This window comes from Eublepharis macularius, chromosome 19 (assembly GCF_028583425.1).
Source record: "Eublepharis macularius isolate TG4126 chromosome 19, MPM_Emac_v1.0, whole genome shotgun sequence".
In the NCBI taxonomy this organism is placed as follows: domain Eukaryota; kingdom Metazoa; phylum Chordata; class Lepidosauria; order Squamata; family Eublepharidae; genus Eublepharis; species Eublepharis macularius.
In genome coordinates, this window is record NC_072808.1 from 10240295 (window position 1) to 10258194 (window position 17900).

Sequence of the window (17900 nt, forward strand, 5' to 3'; positions counted from 1 at the left end):
CACTCTCTCTCTCTCTCTCTCTCTCTCTCTCTCTCTCTTATTGCTTGGTGGTAGCACTATCAAGTGAAGATTTTCAAGCATGAAACGGCCATAGGTCGTTTTGCCTTCTCTTGCCATACAGGATGAGAACAAGAGTCCTGTTTGTCAGTGCATTTAGGAGGGCATGAAGAAAGGAGGAAGGAAAGGAAGTTATGTCCTCCCTCTGTGCCTGAGAGCAAAGCTACAAGTGACGCCTGACACAGGTTGGACACTTTTCAGCTTCCCTCAAGTTTTGATGGGAAATGTAGGCATCCTGGTCTTGCAGCTGTAACAGAGAGCCAAGCTGTAAAACCAGTCCAGGACACCTACATTTCCCATCAAAACTTGAGGTAAGCTGACAAGTGTCCAACCTGTGTAAGGCATCACTTGTAGCTTGGCTCTCAGAGCTTTTAATGAAACAAGCATATTCTCTGGATGAAAATCAGCCAGGCTTAAATCTTTCACAGCTGGTGCCTCAGTGTCGGTTCACACATGAATGCAGTCACTGTATTCAAGATCCAGAGGAGTTAGCTGTGTTCGTCTGTAGTTGCATCTGACGAAGAGAGCCGTGGTTCTCAAAAGCTTATGCTACAATAAAGTTGGTTAGTCTTAAAGGTGCTACTACTGGACTCTACTATTCTATGGTTCAAGACACTATGCTAAATGAGTGGCAAGTGAACAGATTCCATGGACCAACAACGGCATCAGCCGTCCTGTGAGTCTTCTGTCTGTGGCATTCACACCTCAGGTGATCAATCACGTGTTTCACTCGCTCGTACAAAAGCCTTTGTGAAGCAGATCCCCAGATAAGGCTGCTTTCATATGATCAAGGAATCGCTTCTTTCTCTTTCACAAACACAGTGCTTTCCACTGAAGCCACTTCCCCCAGATCATGTGGTGGAATGTTATTCGTCAAGGGATGGGAAAAGGACCAGTCTTGAAAGCCCGTTAAAGTGTCATCCTAGGCTGTGAGAGACCCCGGTTCAAATCTGTCACAGCTAGTGCCCCAGTACCGGTTCACACATGAATGCAGTTTAATGTAAGCCCTAGAATTGATTATGTTCTGTTCCGGCAATTCCTCAACCCCATACTGGATCCTTGCTAATACTACATCTTCATAAACTTATATTCCTTTACCTCATGACATTGTTTATGGAAATGTTCTTGACCCTGTATGGAAATGCCTGCCCTTGTCCTTGCCGCTGATTGTACTGATCTCACACTATATAATCCGCCTTGAGAGTCTCAGTAAAAAAGGCGGAATATAAATGACATAAATAAATAAAATAAATAATAAAATAAATCCCCCACTATGGAAGCTCGCTGGATGACCTTGGGCCTGTCAGCCTGACCTACCGCACAAGGTTTGTTGTGAGGATAAAATGGAGGGGAGGTGAACAGTGTCAGCCACTTTGGGACCCGTTGGGAAGAAAGATGGGGTGGAAATGAAGTAAATAAAATAAAAGTGTAATCCTGTGCAGAGTTTAAACCTATTGAAATCAACGGGCTAAGACTGGAGTAACTGTACGGGATTGCACTGTGAGTGAGCCGTAAGAACAGGACACAGAACGAAGTCGTGTTTGTTCTTGGTTCCTAATAAAGCTGTTCCTTTTTAATGGACGGGGCTTTTAAGACCAGTGTTTTGAAGGGTTAGCTGTGTCAATTTCTCTTCATGGTGGGGGGGCAAACCCTGTAGAGAAACTGACATGAAACTGACAAGTATAGCGCTGCATTGCTTATATGAAACTGACAAGAATCGCTTCTTCTCACATCACTTTTTTTTAAAAAAAGAGCTGTTTCTTAAGCATGTCAGGGAACAGCCCAGAGGAGCTGACATGGCGTTCGGCCAACCAGCTTTCACCCATCTGGGCTTTTAAGAGCCGTGTCGCTTGAAAACAAATGACAACAGAGATTCTCAAGCGGCTACGCACCAAAGCAAAATCCAGGGGGCAAACTCTGCCTCAGCCTCCTGATTTTTTTTTAAAGTTCTTTATAGCCTCAGGAGGGGAACCCCCTCCCCCAAAATGAGATGTCTTTATTTTTACTACAGACTAACACGGCTAACACCTCAGGATTTATTTTTTAGGAGGGCGGAAAACAGTATTTCCTGATGCTCCGGCTATATGTCTATACATATATTTTATGGAAAAGCAGCCAAAGACTTTACTTTAAAACAAACACATTTATTCCAGTATGGGGTTTTGCCTATTTCATCAGAAGCATGAAATGGCCCTTGAGAGCCAAAGACATTTGCCAGTTCCCTTTTCCCCCTTGTACCATCACCCCTCAGCCTCGCCTGAACACCTACCCGTTTGCTACTTGCTATTCGGCTGCTCTCAGTCCTCCCCAGCGCTTTCCGCAAAGTTTCCATTGCATTTCTTGGCTTCATGGTCACATCGGTCCCCCTTTGTGCCTTAGCGCCTCGGTGAAACTAGACAGCATGCTGAAATGGTTGAGCGATGCTCTACAAAAGTGTGAGTACAGGCAGAGCCAGACAGTAAGGGCTGTGGAGGATCTGGCTGTCCAAATTGGCCCTTGGGGGTGCGGGAGGCAGGAGGATGTTGAAGCTGGAAACAATGAGGCAAGAGCCAGGCTGGGCAGGGAGACTGAAGCAGGCAGGCAGGGAGCTGCTGTTTCCTGATACACAATAACCTCCTTCCCTTTGCACGAAAGTAATGGGAAAGGATGCACCGGGAAGGAGGGACAGGCAAACCTGGCAGAGAAACAGAGGAGCCTGGAACGAACCTCTCAAAGGTTAGATCTATGCAGTGTCAGCAGGTCTCGGGATCCAGGGTTCAGAAAGAGTTTGGCAGGGTACCTATGAAACAATTTGGCAGGTATGTACAGGGCTTATTAACCCATGGCCAGGCCCCTAGGCTTTCGGGTATTTTGGGCCCCCTCCGGCACTTCAGTCTTTCACCCCACTACAGCTGACAGCCTGACCCTGGTACGGTAGGGACTAGACCGCAGTACATAGCCCTATATCCATTTTGAGGGTCTCCTGAAGAATTCTATTCACCATTTTTAAAATATACATATTGCACGAGTAGAACTCTTCAGGAAAGCACATTTTGGGGGTATAATTGTTCAAGACTGTAGTATTTTGAATAAAACTTTATTATTCAAATAATAATAATAATACATAAATATTATTTATGTAAAAATATATAATTTATGGATAATTGTTTTAATATAAGAGACCGTTTATTTCACTTCAATAAGGAAGTATTTATCTTATTAACAGAGGTAATATAAGAGAATCAATTAATTGTAATTTATATGGGGGTGTGCCTCAGCAAAAAAAATGGACGGGCCCCTAGTCCCTGTGGTGCCCCTAGGCTTCGGCCTAGTCCGCCTTATGAATAATTAGGGTGGCCAGGTCCAGGTCAGGAAATTCCTGGAGATTTTGGGGGCAGAGCGTGAAGAGAATGGGGTTTGGGGAGGGGCCTCAGTGAGGTATAATTCCATAGAGTTCAGCCTTCAAAGCAGACATTTTCTCCAGGAGAACTGATCTCTGTTGCCTGGAGATCAGTTGTAATTCCGGGAGATCTCCAACTATCACCTGGAGGCTGGCAAGCCTATGAATAATACAGCCCTGGGTACTTAAAGAACAATCCCCAATTGAATCAAACTAACTGAATCAAATGGCAAACTGAGATTTTTATTGTTGAGTTTGTCTGTATCCTACTTTTCTCTCCAATGGGGACCCAAACTAGCTTACAGCATTCTCCTCTTCTCAGTTTTATCCTCACAACAGTCCTGAAAGGTAGGTTAAGCTGAAAGGATATGACTGACCCAGAGGAAGCAGAGTCCTGGAGTGGCACTCAGCAAGTGAGGGTGTGTGTCATATTTTTAGTAATAATAATAATAACTGTGCTTATATACTACTCTTCTAGACAGATTAGTGCCTCACCCTGAGCGGTGAACAAGTTAGTGTTGTTATTATCCCCACAATGCAGCTGGGGAACTGGGGCTGAGAGGAAGGGCTTCCCCAAGGCCACCTACTGAGCTCACGGCAGTCGCGGGATTCGAACCAGTAGAGTGCTGATTCACAGCCGAACTACTTATCCACTGTGCTACAGCAGCTTTGAATGCACACAAGTAGAACTGCAGGATGGCCACACGCTGCAGAGGGGTTCTTCCTATTATGCAAGACCGTGTCCCATCTGGACAGCCAAAAAAACTCTCTCTCTGCTGAAGGCAGGTTTCCATTTAACAAAAGGGAGTGACTCCTTTCCAGGAAAGAGTTTGCTATTTCCAAGTTTCCAAGGTTCTTTGCAGGCTCGTGTCTACTAATGAACAGACAGTGGGTGGTTGTTGGAGTGACTCAGCCCTAAGCTGCCTCGAGGAAAGTAGGCTCCGCTGCCAAACTGGGTCAAACAGATGCAACTGGTACAGTACTGATTGCACGACTGCCGTGCAGGGAAGGCTCACCCTGCCAGCACCCATGTCACTCATGACCTTGAATGTAGCAGCACAGTGCCAATGCAAAAGGAATGGTGCAATCCATGACAGTGTGTTTACACCAGAGATATGCAACCATGCGCTTCCATCACTAATCCTTGCCCCTTCCAAGCACTTTGAGACACGCACACACACTCATTTGGAAAGAAGCTGTCAGTTGCATGGTTTCTTGGGAGCCAAATACTGGAAATCAACCTGCAGAATGGCTGCCTTCCATTCTGTATTCCAGCAGGAAGTGGTGTATAGCACCACATCCATATTTAAGCATGCCAGAAGTTGTAAACCATGTCTGTGGTGGTAGGAAGTATACTCCAGGCTTACCCAGAGGGGAGAAAAACAACACCAGATCAGCTTTTATTAAAAACATGACCAAGAACATGTCTGTTCTGTGATTCCCCTACATGAGCACCGAATTTGGTGCTGACAATCTCTACTTTTAAAAAGCAAGTTTCTAGCTCTCATAGAGGCAAAACCTGGCAAATGTAGTAAGCCGGAATAGGGCTAAGCAGGCCTTCCAGTAATCCAGGGGAAGTGATTTAGGCAGGGCTTTTTTTCAGGGGGAACGCGGGGGAACGGAGTTCCGGCACCTCTTGAAAATACTCGTCAGTAGTGCTTGAAAATAATACGATTTCAAAGAATCCCATGTGTTTCTTCCTCATTTCCCTCTTGAGAGTTCTGCCACCTCTTTTCCCAGAAAAAAAACCCTGGCTTTAGGGCTGTGCTAGTTAAAAGAACAAAGAGCTGTGCAAGGATAAAATATGCAAAGCAAAACGACGTATGCCGACTTGATTGATTGTAAACATTGACATAGCTTGCAGAACTGAGGCAATCTTAAATTAGCACCATCTTATGTATAGTTCAGTCCTAGAAACTGTTCTCACAATTGCAAGGAGATGTCCTAGGTAATGGATAGCAGAGACATGAACAACTCACTGAACCCCAAGTTGTATGTCAACAAGTGTAGAATATTCCCTTGCTTGCCTGTGTGGTGTAATGGTTAAGGTGTTGGACTAGGATGCAAGGAGGCTTGGGTTCAAATCCCACCTCTGCACTGAAACTCATGGGACGACCTTGGGCCAGTCATTCCCTCTTAGCCTAGCCCACCTCGCAGTGTTGTTGCGAGGATTAAGTGAAGAAGAGAGAACCATGCATACGCTGCTCTGCACATGATAGATGATAGATGATAGATGATAGATGAGTGTGTGCATAAAATCCTATCAGGTCACACTGAGGGTTTTCAAAGCAAGAGACGTTCAGAGATGGTTTGCCATTGCCTGCCTCGACATAGGAACCTTGGACAACTACTAACCAGGGCAATTGCTTACTTTCTGAGATCTGATGAGAACAGGCTAGGCTGGGCCATCCAGGAGAGACAAATGCGTAAGCAGAAGTTCCACAAAAAGTAAGCAAACTAGAATGGCTAAGAGAACATTCCTACACCTGGTTACTTCCATCTAAGGGCCAAGCTACACATGACGAATGACACTTGAATGGCAAGTGTATTTCTCCCTGTTCACTTGCCCTCCACTCAATCCACTTGCCGTTCAAGTGTCATTCGTCATGTGTAGCTTGGCCCTAAGCTAACTGACTCCAGTGGACTTAGAAAGACAGAACTCTTTTTTGGGATTGCACACAGTATAATTTCGAGGGATGCTGGAGGGAAAGAAGCAGAGAGGAAGTAGGGGAAAGAAAAGGAATGAGCTGAGCAGCTGGGGAATTACTGGAAGGAATTAAGAAAACAACCTTTATGTTTAAATTTCATAGGGATACCCTTATTTTTGTAAAATGCTACAAAGGGTCAATTGAAACATTGTGCAATTTTTATATGAAAGAGACTACTATATAGGCTGAAAACATCACAACTGCCTGTCTGTTGGGTTTGGAACAGTGGACTCTAAAGCTAAATCCGGCCCCCCGAGGAGTGCCGGTTATCCCTCCCCAAAAGTGATGCAGAAATAAAAGGTGGCTGCAGCAACAGGACTTGCCCAGTAGGTCCCCTCTGGGAGGTCCTGATCTGCCACTCTCAGTTGCCTCTTCCAAGAGGGCCTTGCTGTAATACTAGCTGCTGATAAGCAGCATTGATCATTGTGCATGATTTCTGGAGGGCAGCTTTCCCAATCCGTGTTTATGGATGAGGAAGCAACTGTCACTCACCATCGCTTGCACATGCAAAGATCTGCTGATTGGCACTGAGCGATCATGCTTTCTTCCTGAAAGGAAGTGAGTTTGCATGCTGGAATTTCCATGCTGGGAATCCATCCCATATGAAAAGCTCTATAGGCTTTGGGAGGGAGGCGAAAGGGACAGTTCCTCTGCACATTGCAGGAAAGTGTGTGGCCCATCTCTTGTTTTAATTATCGCTGCTGGGGCAGCCAAGAAGCCGGTCATTTTTGCCAGAGGTTTGGATGCAAGAGTCTTTGAAGCCAAGAAGGCCCACAGGATACTGTCAGAGATAGGGTAGATGGGGATTGTGGGCTAAAGAAGGCTGGGTGGCAGCAGTGGTGGGGCGGGGGGAATCCATAGCACGTGAGTCCCCAAGGCAGCTGCTACGAGAGCATTTGGGAAAGTCAAAAGTTCATCTGCCAAGGCTAAGCCGCCTGTTGGGGTATAGTAACAGCAGGCAGAAATTTAAGCCCAGCCCTACGCCAGGGGTGCCATCTAGAGAGGATGTACAAATGTCTCATATACACACACGCACATTTCAGACCGCATGCGATTGCTCCTCCGGAATGCTTATGCTCCTTACGGTAGATGCAAAAATGACAATTGGTATCAATTCTATGGATCACAGCCGTTTGGTTGTGCAGTGATAACATGGCCCGCATTTTATTAGAGTTCATGAAAAGATTACAATGTCTTCAACCTATGGACTAGGACCTTTAGGTGGGTCATGAATTGATTTGCCATTTGCACGCTGAAAATGAAATCCGGCCCTCAAGTCAGAGTTGACTTATGGCAACCCCTGGTGGGGTTTTCATGGCAAGAGACTAACAGGGGTAGTTTGCCATTGCCTGCCTCTGCAGCCCTGGTCTTCGATGGAGGTCTCCCATCCAATTACTAACCAAAGCTGACTCTGCTTAGCTTCTGAGATCTGATGAGATCAGGCTCTCCTGGCCTATCCAGGTCAGGGAAAATCAGCAAGGAAACCATTATTCACCTAGGGTGAGCGATGAACTCCTCCAGGCAACGAGACAAAGATGCTTTGGTAAGCTGGAAGGAGGTTGGTTCCCACAGGCGATCAATGTGCAGTATCTGATGAATAGAGGTATACACAGGCAGGGAAACAAGTAAAATGGTTTTTGGCCTTTCACTTCTGTGGATTTGGTTGCAAGGCAGAACTCTTGCTGTCCTGGTTTTGTACTCAGTCCTCAATACAAGCTAGAATCCCTCCTCTTCCCACACAAAAGAAAGACAATCAGGAACTAATGGGGAAAACTATTTAAGTGCATTAAGGGTTAAGCCTTCCAGAGGAAATAATTAATGTGAGCATTGCCATCATAAAATTTTTAAGCCTCTCTTCTCTGCCTGCTCCATAGTCAATCTTACTGACAGATCATTCTGCCTTGGAAATCTGTTTCTTAAAAAAAAATAGCTTTAAGCATTGTGGAATTCCACAGCCATAATTACTTCAACTGTAGCTAGATAGCCTCTTGCCCTTTAAAACCTTTATGTTCTTAAAGATGGCTTTCAAAAAAGATCCAGCACATTCACAGAGGACAGGTTGACCATGACGGCTAAAGAACCTCCATGCTTAAGGGCAGGCTATCTCAGCTGCTGGGGCTAAACCACTTCCCAGGGCTGCTGTCTTCGTGTCCCATGTGGGCTTCCTGGAGGCACCTGGCTAGCCATCCTTGGATGCCAGATTGGAAAGACCCGTCCTCTGATCTAGCAGGGCAGCTCACCTGAACTGAAAATACCCATTTCTGCCTTGCAAACCGAGGGTAGAGCAGCCAGCATCTGACAGGACCCTAGAGAGTAGCTAGAGCACCCTGCTTCAAAGCGTACCGACCTTCTGCAGAAACACCTTCAAGCTTTTTGAACTAGACTCAGCGAGCAATCCAAATCAAAGTTATGCCAGTCTAAGCCCATTTATTTCAATGGATTTAGACTGGAGTAACTCTTTTTAGGATTGCACTGCAAAAAGGGCACCCTTTCCCCCATGCAATCCTAAGCAAAGTTACTGCCCTCTAAGCTCCTTGGTTTCAATGGGCTTAGACTGGAGTAAGTATGTTTAGGATTGCATTATAAAAGCACCCTTTCCCGTGCAATCCCAATCAAACTTACTCCAGTCGATTCCAGGGGGCTTAGACCAGAGCAACTCGGCTTCGGACTGCAGAGCGAAAAGGTACCCTTTTCCCCACGCAATCCTAAACAAACTTACTGCACCCTAAACTCCTTGGTTGCAACGACCCAGAGCTTAGACTGCAGTAACTCTGTTTAGGGCTGCAGTATAAAAAGGCACTTTTTTTCTTGTGCAGCCCTTATCAAAGTCACTCCAGTTTAAGCCTGTCGATTTCAACGGGCTTAGACCGGAGTGACTGTGTTTAGGGTCGTGCTGTAATTACAACTCCGGGCTCCGCAGTCACACCGCATCCCTTCCGTATGAAACTCGTCGCGGAAACCTCGCCAGCCCACCCACCCACTCCTAACCCCCTCCAGCGTCTCCCCTCTTCCATCTCTCAGGGCTTTTCCACTGTCGCGGCTCATCTGCAGAAAGTCTAGCGACCCCCTCCTCCCAACGCAGCGCCAGCTGTCAGTGACAAATGCCAAAGAAGTCCTGGAGCTCTACCCGGCGCTTACCTTCATGCTTCTTATTCCCTGGAGCTCTCCGCCCTGGAGCTGGGGCTGGCATCTCAGTCCCCCCGCTTAGCAGGGGTGGCCCCCGGCTTGGCCTCCCTCCAAGCCCCCTTCCCTGATTCTTATGGGGAGCAGGGAGCTGCAAACTGGACCGCAAGCAGCGAACTTATCTCGGGTGTCTCTCAAGCTTGGGCAAAAACACACACACACCCCACACCCACCCTCCTCTCTCCCCCCTCTCCCGCCCTTCCTCTTCATTCCCTCCTTCCTCCTTCCCGCACTGTGATTTCCCAGCCCCCTTTCCTTATTCTCTTAAATGCAGGGAATGACCAAACTCCATTTCCTGCCGAAAGCAGACCTCCTGCATGGACAGTGGGAGGGAACCTGGTTTCCCAAATCGGCAGCTGTTCCTGCTGCATGGAGAAGCAATAACTTCTCAGCCTTTGGAGAGTGTGTGTGTGCGTCATTCTTCTCTAATTTACAGGCTCAGTCCCTTTAATCTCATACTTTGAGACAATAAAGAGTTCAATAGCATCTTTAAGATGAACCAACTTTATTGTAGCATAAGCTTTTGAGAACCACAGCTCTCTTTGTCAGATGAAGAGAGCTGTGGTTCTTGAAAGCTTATGCTACAATAAAGTTGGTTAGTCTTAAAGATGCTTCGTCTGATGAAGAGAGCTGTGGTTCTCGAAAGCTTATGCTACTATAAAGTTGGTTCATCTTAAAGATGCTTCGTCTAACGAAGAGAGCTGTGGTTCTCGAAAGCTTATGCTATAATAAAGTTGGTTAGTCTTAAAGGTGCTACTGGACTCTTTACTATTTTGCCACTACAGACTAACACGGCTAACCCCTCTGGATACGTTGAGATGGGACTGATTGTGATTTGTCAGGGCAGAAGGACTTTGCACTCTTTGTGACTGTTGCTTGGCTCATTTCAGGACTGAACGTTGATCTTTGAAAAGATCATGGTCTGGGGTTAAGATTCGGGTGGCAGTTCATGGAATTGGCACATTTCTATTATCTAAGATGAGGACTGCCAACTTCTTAAACCGAGAGGGTCTACGGAGATCTTCGCTGCATGCAGTGCAGATTTTATAGGGGTAGCCATGTTCCTAAAAATGTTAACAGTGCCATCTGATGACCCAAAGCAGAGTTACAGTAAATCTATTTAGGACAAAGGAACTTTGTTGACACCTTTAAAAGAAACAGAGGTATTAGGGCTTTAAACTGTATCCATGAAAATGTATGCCGAAGGCGCTACAAGATTCTGTTTTTTGCAACCTCGTGCACAGTTAATGGTGCCCACAGAAATTGCTTTCAGTGGATTTGAGCATTGCTTAACTCTAACTATGACCAAGCTGTCTGGAGGGAAAAAACACACTCCAGAAAATGTCCTACCAGCTTTTAACTCGATCCTAGATTTGGGCTGCTGCTGGTTTGTTGGAGTGGGGCAAATCTCTTCTCGGCTCAAACTGCATTTGTAAGCCAACAAGGCTATCTCCATTTATCCCCCCTGACGTGAATTCTACACTCCCTTCATAGACACCCACCTTCTTCCATGATAGTCTGTACAGCATATTAAATTCTGTATTATTTATAACTATGGGCCAAGCTACACATGACGAATGACACTTGAAAAGCAAGTGGATGAGTGGAGGGCAAGTGAACAGGGAGAAATACACTTGCCGTTCAAGTGTCATTCGTCATGTGTAGCTTGGCCCTGAATCTCTGAGGACCAGAAACAGTTGCTACAGTGCCTTCCCAGCACTTTTTTTCTCTTCTCTTTGCCTGACTTCCTGTCTCAAGGAAAGGAAGTGCTGATAACATTTGGGAGGCCCACACCTTTTCCGCCCAGGGCCTCAGGCCTTTGGTAGAATCCTGCCTCCTCAACCCAGAACTTCCCTGCTTACGCAGGAAACCAAAGGCTTGGGCCTTGCTCGGAAGACGACCGGTCTTAGCAACAGCTGTTCAGGCTTTCGCCCTCTCCTCCTTCATTCTTTGGCTGTACTGTACTCAGGTTGACCAGGGGTCTCCAGGGGTACTGCAACTCTGCAGCTCAGCCCATATATATTTGGCTTTTTAGGACATCTGGGCCTTATTTGTGCCAGAGCTCAAATTGCCTCAGGTCTCTCAACCTTGAAACAGAAAATAAGTATAGATGACAGGGCCTCTAAGCAAGTACAGAATTGTAAAGAATTGAACGGAGTCTGCTTTGAGAAGAGGAATTTTCTCCACATGGATAGCAGTCCCCATTTTGCTTTTGCGCACACAAAGAGGAAAGGGGGAAGACTGGAGGTGGGGTGGCGGCGGCAGCAAGCATAGCCAAGATGGGGTATGCAAATACTGCCTTGATATGTTGCTTTGGAGCTCCAGCCCTGTGTGCCAGGAGAGCATAACATGCATGTTTGCCATCATGTTCAAATGCGCACAGGCACAGTTTTCCAGCTTCTGTATGTGCAAAAACATACCCTCAAAAAATCGCATGTGCAGACACCAGAAAATGCAAGTGTTACCCTGGTCACATACAATGAACACACATATGGAGAGGATCACACGTAACCTACTCTTCCGGTAGGCAAGGCAGGAGTGCCAAATTGGTACTGAATCAAAAGGGTTAATATCATCCTCTTCTTCTGTTGCCCTGAAGTCAATGGCTGTTTCCACACGGATTACCTTATTCTGCAAAATAGCAAAATCTCGCGAGAAGACGCTGTTATCGCGTGAGAAGACACGATAACAGCGTCTCTGCGCGAGATTTCACGCGAGATTTCGTTATTTTGCAGAATAAGGTAAGCCGTGTGGAAACGGCCAATGTTTCAAGAGAAAAGGCTCACACATCTCAAAGTGCTTTTGCAACCATAAAGGCTAGAACCTTCATAGAACCATAGAGTTGGAAGGGGTCTTACAGACCATCTAGTCCAACCTCCTGCCCAATGCAGAAATAGCCTAAAGCACCCCCAACAAGCATTTGCCCACCTGCTCTTTGAAGACTGCCAATGAGGGGGAACCGATCACATCCTTAGGCAACTGATTCCACCACTGGATATGCTTTTATTGATACACTCCAAAATTGTGTTCGCCTTTTTTGCTGCTGCATCACTGACTGTGCATATTTAGCTTCCCATCCACCCATATCCCAAGATCTCGTTCACACCTACTGCTACCCAGAAGTGTGCCCCTTATCCAGTACGCATGCTTTGCATTTTTGTTACCCAGGTGGAGAACCTGGCACTTATCCATGTGAAATCACATCTTATTCAAATCTGCCCAATTTTCCAGTGTGTTCAGTTCTTATTGAATTCTATCCTTATCTTCAAGGATGTTGGCTACTTCTCCCAGTTTGGCGTCATCCTCAAATTTAATGAGTAATCCTTTCACACCCTCATCCAGATCACTTATAAAAATACTGAAAAACACTGGGCCCAGAACCAAGCCCTGTGGTATTCCACTGGACACCTCCGTCCACTCAGAGGCGATGCCATTGACAACTACTCTTTGGGTGTGATTATCTAGCCTTCCTTATTTTTTTAAAATTTGAATGTTAAAGTCTGTATCCAATAACAAATTCTGTGTTTTTCTGTGCTCTCTGCCATGTGTTTATAAGTGTACATCTAATGTGCCGAAATCCATGTTTTCCAAATGAAGAGGTACACATTTTTTCACAGGGGGATACAGACCCCGCTTCACAAACTCCTCTCTTAAGGAGAACTGAATAGAAGTGAATTGTATTAAGGGTCTTCTAATCTGAGTTTGTGTTAACACCGTCAAAACATTCTGGGGGGGTAGAGCTGCTATGGAGAGCTCTCTGTCTTTCTATGCAAGTCAGAGAACGCCACCTTCTGGCTAAGTGAAAGTGGGAGAAAACAACCTACATTGTACTGCACACAGAAAACTAGTCCTGTAAACATTTCAGACTTTGTCGAGGTAGTGTCCAAATGCATCTTGAGAAATACACAAAAGGCGGACTGCAACTTGAAAATCAGCCCTTGGTGATTTTCCAGTGAGAAAGAGAATTGTGGTTGATTTGGGTTTGTAAAGAAACGGGCATGAATGGGGCTGCTCAGTAGTAACACTGGCAGAGTTGTAACCTCTGGTGCTTGTGGGGTTCAAAGACTGGCTCCAAAGAGATATTTTAACCCAGACAGAAAGCCGGTTTGGTGTAATGGTTAAGAGTGGTCCGAGACTCTAATCTGGAGAACTGGGTTTGATTCCTCCCTCCTCCGCTTGAAGCCAGCTGGGTGACCTTGGGTCATTCACAGCTCTCTCAGAGCTCTCTCAGCCCCACCTCACAGGGTGATTGTCATGAGGATAATAATAACACACTTTGTAAACCACTCTGAGTGTGGTATTAAGTTGTCCTGAAGGGCAATATATAAATCAAATGTTGTTGTTGTTATTCATGTATTCCCCTCCAATAAACGTTAATTGTTCTCTGTCTCTGTCTCTCTCTCACACACACACTTCACACACAAGAGGAAGCTTCTATTAAAATGACACTGTGATCATTTTATCCCCCAAAGCGGGATGAAAACATAAAATAATACACAATAAACTAATAATAGTCTTCACAGGTATCATTGGAATACTGAATAGCTGGAGTGGGTCACAGTAAAGGAGAACAAATTCACTGTACTATCCTTAAATACTCATTTCTTTTTCATCCGTCTATTTCCATCCTCCTGGCTCACCACCTGTTTGCCTCCAACTAAACTTCTTCTCCTTCTAAACCTTTCATTCCCCTGAAGAGAGAGCTAGGGGCTGTACAAATACCCAGAAGTGTTGCAGTTCAATGGGTTTATGAACTATGATCTACATTAGACTAGTACTGAGGAGAAACAGGTCAAGGGCTGTGGGTAGCCATGTTGGTCCATGGAAAAACCCATCCCGGCCTCCAAAGTTATGTAATACCTTTTATTAGCATCAACCAAACTATCACAAAACAGTGTGGAAGGTTTCAAATTCTCTAGAAATCTTCATCAGGCTGGATGTTCAGTATGAAGAAAGGGCAGAGGGAAAAATATGTTTTGAGTAGACGTGGGCATGAACAGAAATACGAACCAAAGTTCGTCATGAATCTGGTCGGTTCGTGGTTCGCAAACTGGCAGTTTGTCAGAGCTCGTTTCTGACGAACCACCATGAACTTTAGACCAGCTTGTTTGGTTCATTTTTTGGTTTGTCACCGCAGACAGCCTGGTGCCAATCAATCAGTTCCCTAGGCAATGGGGGGGAGGGGCTTTCTGCGGACCTTCTGCGGCCCCAGAAGTGACGTTTTCATGAACCAAATGAACCAGTCCGCGAATCAGGGCAAGTTCGTGAAAGTTCTCGGTTCATGAAATGTGACGAACCACGGACCACACAGTTCAGTATTTTCCCGGTTCGTGCCCACCCTCTAGTTTTGAGGCATAATGTAGGACCCTTCATTTGGAGTTTGCAGGGACATAAAATGGAATCAAGAAAGATGTATTAAAGACTGAAGTTTCAGTATGTACCAAAGGTTTCTGTGACAAGAAAGGAAAGAAAGAAAGAAGGAAAGAAAGAAGGAAAGAAAGAAGGAAAGAAAGGTCATATTCCCTTTGGAAATATAAAAGTGAGCAGCTCATCAGATGAGATGTCTTTTGGTACATCCTTCCTCTTTTTCTCTCCCTACCTTTTCTGGGCCCCTAGACAGATTTCACATGTAAATCTGTTTCTTCTCACGTTCTTATGTCTATCCATCCCACCCCTCATCCCCCATTTTCTTTTCTCTCAAGGGACAGCTTGGATTAAAATTCCATCAGAAAGCCCTTTTGTAATCTGTGATTCATTAATTAATTGCACCAATCATTCAACCCTACGAACTGAGCATAAACGAGACTGGCAGGTTAACCACGGCCAGCCAGTTCATCTTTTCTCAAAGAGTTCATCTCTCTCTTACAGGCAGCCTTTTGCAGGCCCAACGAGAATTTTTTTGCACTTGCCAACTGCCAGAATCAGGGGATACAAAGCCAGAAACAAACACACACACACAAATACAAGCACACACAAGTACATGTGTGCTCTCTCTCTCTCTCTCTCACACACACACACACACAAACACACACCTGCCTTATTCTGATTCTGAATCTGAATCTGGTCTATTCGGACTGGCAGCTGTTCTCTTAAGGTTTGAGAGAACTTTCTCATCACCAAATACCTATTTTTTTTTTAACTGGACATGCTGGGGATTGAACCTAGGACTTTCTGGATGCAAAGCAGATGTTCAGCTCATCCACAGCCCCTCTCCTCTCCCACTACAAACATCCCACAAAACCCGTTTTGCCAGGGCTTTTTTCCTCAGAAAAGAGGTGGTGGAACTCAGTGGTGGAACTCAGGACTGCACAATGATGTCACTTTGGGTCAGCTGGAACAAGGGGGGAGTTTTTAAAGTTTAAATTGCCCTCGGCAAAAATGGTCACATGGACAGTGGCCCCACCCCCTGATCTCCAGGCTGAGGGGAGTTTAGATTGCCCTCCGCACCGCAACCCTGGAGAGGATTGCTGTTGGCTGATATCTTTCTATGAGCACTCAGACGAGTTTTTTTCCTTACCACCGAGAAAAACCAGTAGGCAATATTGCGAGGGGTTTTTTTAGGTTGTGTGATCTGAGGCAGAAATTTTAAATGTCTTGGCACAGGGGCAGGGAAGAACTCAGCATGTGCTCGGAAACACTCCAGACTACAGTGGCCAAATTTTTGATGACAGAAGTTGGCAGTCCTTGTCCTCTGAAAACAGACGGTTGCCGCTTGGCCACCTGGAATCGGAATCGGAGTTCAAATGTGATGTCCTGCGTAGTTCATCTCGGATCGGACAACTTTTGTAAATTGATCCCTGTGCAATCTTTGGTTGGGAGACTCCTGGTTCATTATCCCAGTAATGGCTGAGAGAGACCAGAGAGGCCGGCTACTAATGGGCAATAAAGTGTAGCTTCTGGCTGACCCCCCCTTTCATTCCTAGCTTCCCCTTTCCCATTAAAATGTCTGGGAAAGAAATGAGTGACCGCACCAAACCCCCAGGAGCCTTTGTCAGCTTGGGGGGTCCTGGAATTACACTGGGCTGGAGACTTCAAGACACCAGGAGCAGCCAGGATGCCCCCTCCCCTTCTCCACCCAAACTGCAATGCTAAGAGCATTTTCCGTTCACCCAAGTTAACCCTTCAGTGGTACTTCCTTCTAGGTGCATTGAGAGAAAGATTCGTTCTAGGCGAGAATGGAAATCAGGATCAGCTCAGCCAACATCGTTATTTTAAAAGCTGGGCTCAGTTTATTTGTGATTATCTCGGGGTCTAAATTAACCTTTTGCTTGTGCTAGGTTGGTGGAACAGGATAGAAATGTTTAGAACATTACATTTCAGGAGAGGGAGGACTATTTTCATATGGTTTACTCTTAGAGTGTCTCTATAGTCAGTTAGTCAATCAGTCAAACAATACCTTTTATTGGCATTCAATTTAAAAAACAACAACAATTTATGCCGAGAAAGACAAACCAAAGATACAAGATCAGCCGGCAGTAGAATTAACCATATACTCCCTAATCCACATAACAATTGAGAGATACAATGCAACTGTGTGTGTGATATAAGGGGTGCTCGTCTGAAAATAACAAAAAGACTAACCTTCCCTCAGACTGACCCTGTCGGTTAAACAATAGGGGGCTAATCAAGGAGTCCTGCACATGGACATAAAAGTCACAATAAAATAGAACATGGGTTACGGATTCTGGTTGCCTCCTTCCACAAGGACAGAGGGCCAAGCTACACATGATGAATGACACTTGAACGGCAAGTGTATTCCTCCCTGTTCACTTGCCCTCCACTCAATCCACTTGCCGTTCAAGTGTCATTCGTCATGTGTAGCTTGGCCCTGAGTCTTTTAAGATAGGGAATATTTGTGAATCTCCCGAACAAAATTTCAGAGGGTAAAACGTTAAAACGTGCGAGCATAAAAGCTTGGTGTAATCGAGCGGAAGTCAGCAGTGAAAAGTCTCTATACAAGACATCTTACCTAGGGACGCTTCCATGAACCTCATTCCACGAACCTCATTCCACACATTCAAGTGAACCAACTTTCCATGCACTCGCTCGGACAGTCACACTTCAATTTGCTCCACATGAATACATTCCCACATTTGATATCCGTTCCTCCTCAACTGCTAAAAGTATCCCTGTTTCCCCCACATCCATTCATTGAAATGCAGATCTTAAGCCAGTTTGGTGTAGTGGTTAAGAGCGGCAGGATTCTAATCTGGAGAACCAGGTTTGATTCCCCACTCTTCCTCTTGAAGCCAGCTAGGTGACCTTGGGTCAGTCGCAGCTCTCTCAGGGCTCTCTCATCCCCACCCACCTCACAGGGTGATTGTCGTGAGGATAATAACAACACACTTTGTAAACCACTCTGAGTGGGCGTTAAGTTGTCCTGAAGGGCAGTATATAAATCAAATATTATTATTATTAAAGGAATGCAAATTGGCAAGTCAAAGGAGCCTAGAGTACTTGTTCTCGCAGCGAAAACAGAGCTGAATTGGTGTTTTGCCCTTCAAAATCACTTGTAGATGCGCTCACACAAAGAGAGCTCCTGTGAAAACAGCATACATGTGCGCTGAGCCTGC

At 45.5% G+C, this 17900-nt stretch overlaps 1 protein-coding gene across 3 annotated transcripts in view; it reads right to left on the reverse strand.

The window, feature by feature from the left end:
• The window catches only part of TNS2 (tensin 2), a 121346-nt gene that overhangs the window by 85392 nt on the left and 18054 nt on the right, over positions 1 to 17900 (reverse strand). Inside the window, exon 1 of one of the 3 annotated variants that reach the window (XM_055003118.1) lies at positions 9283 to 9439. The exons of 1 other annotated variant lie outside the window; for it this stretch is intronic. In XM_055003118.1, coding sequence (XP_054859093.1) covers positions 9283 to 9288 — 6 coding nt within the window. In that variant the 5' untranslated portion in view covers positions 9289 to 9439. Of the gene's footprint in view, positions 1 to 2326; positions 2522 to 9282; positions 9440 to 17900 lie in introns of those variants that run through there. One more of the 3 variants, XM_055003117.1, reaches the window with a different exon arrangement.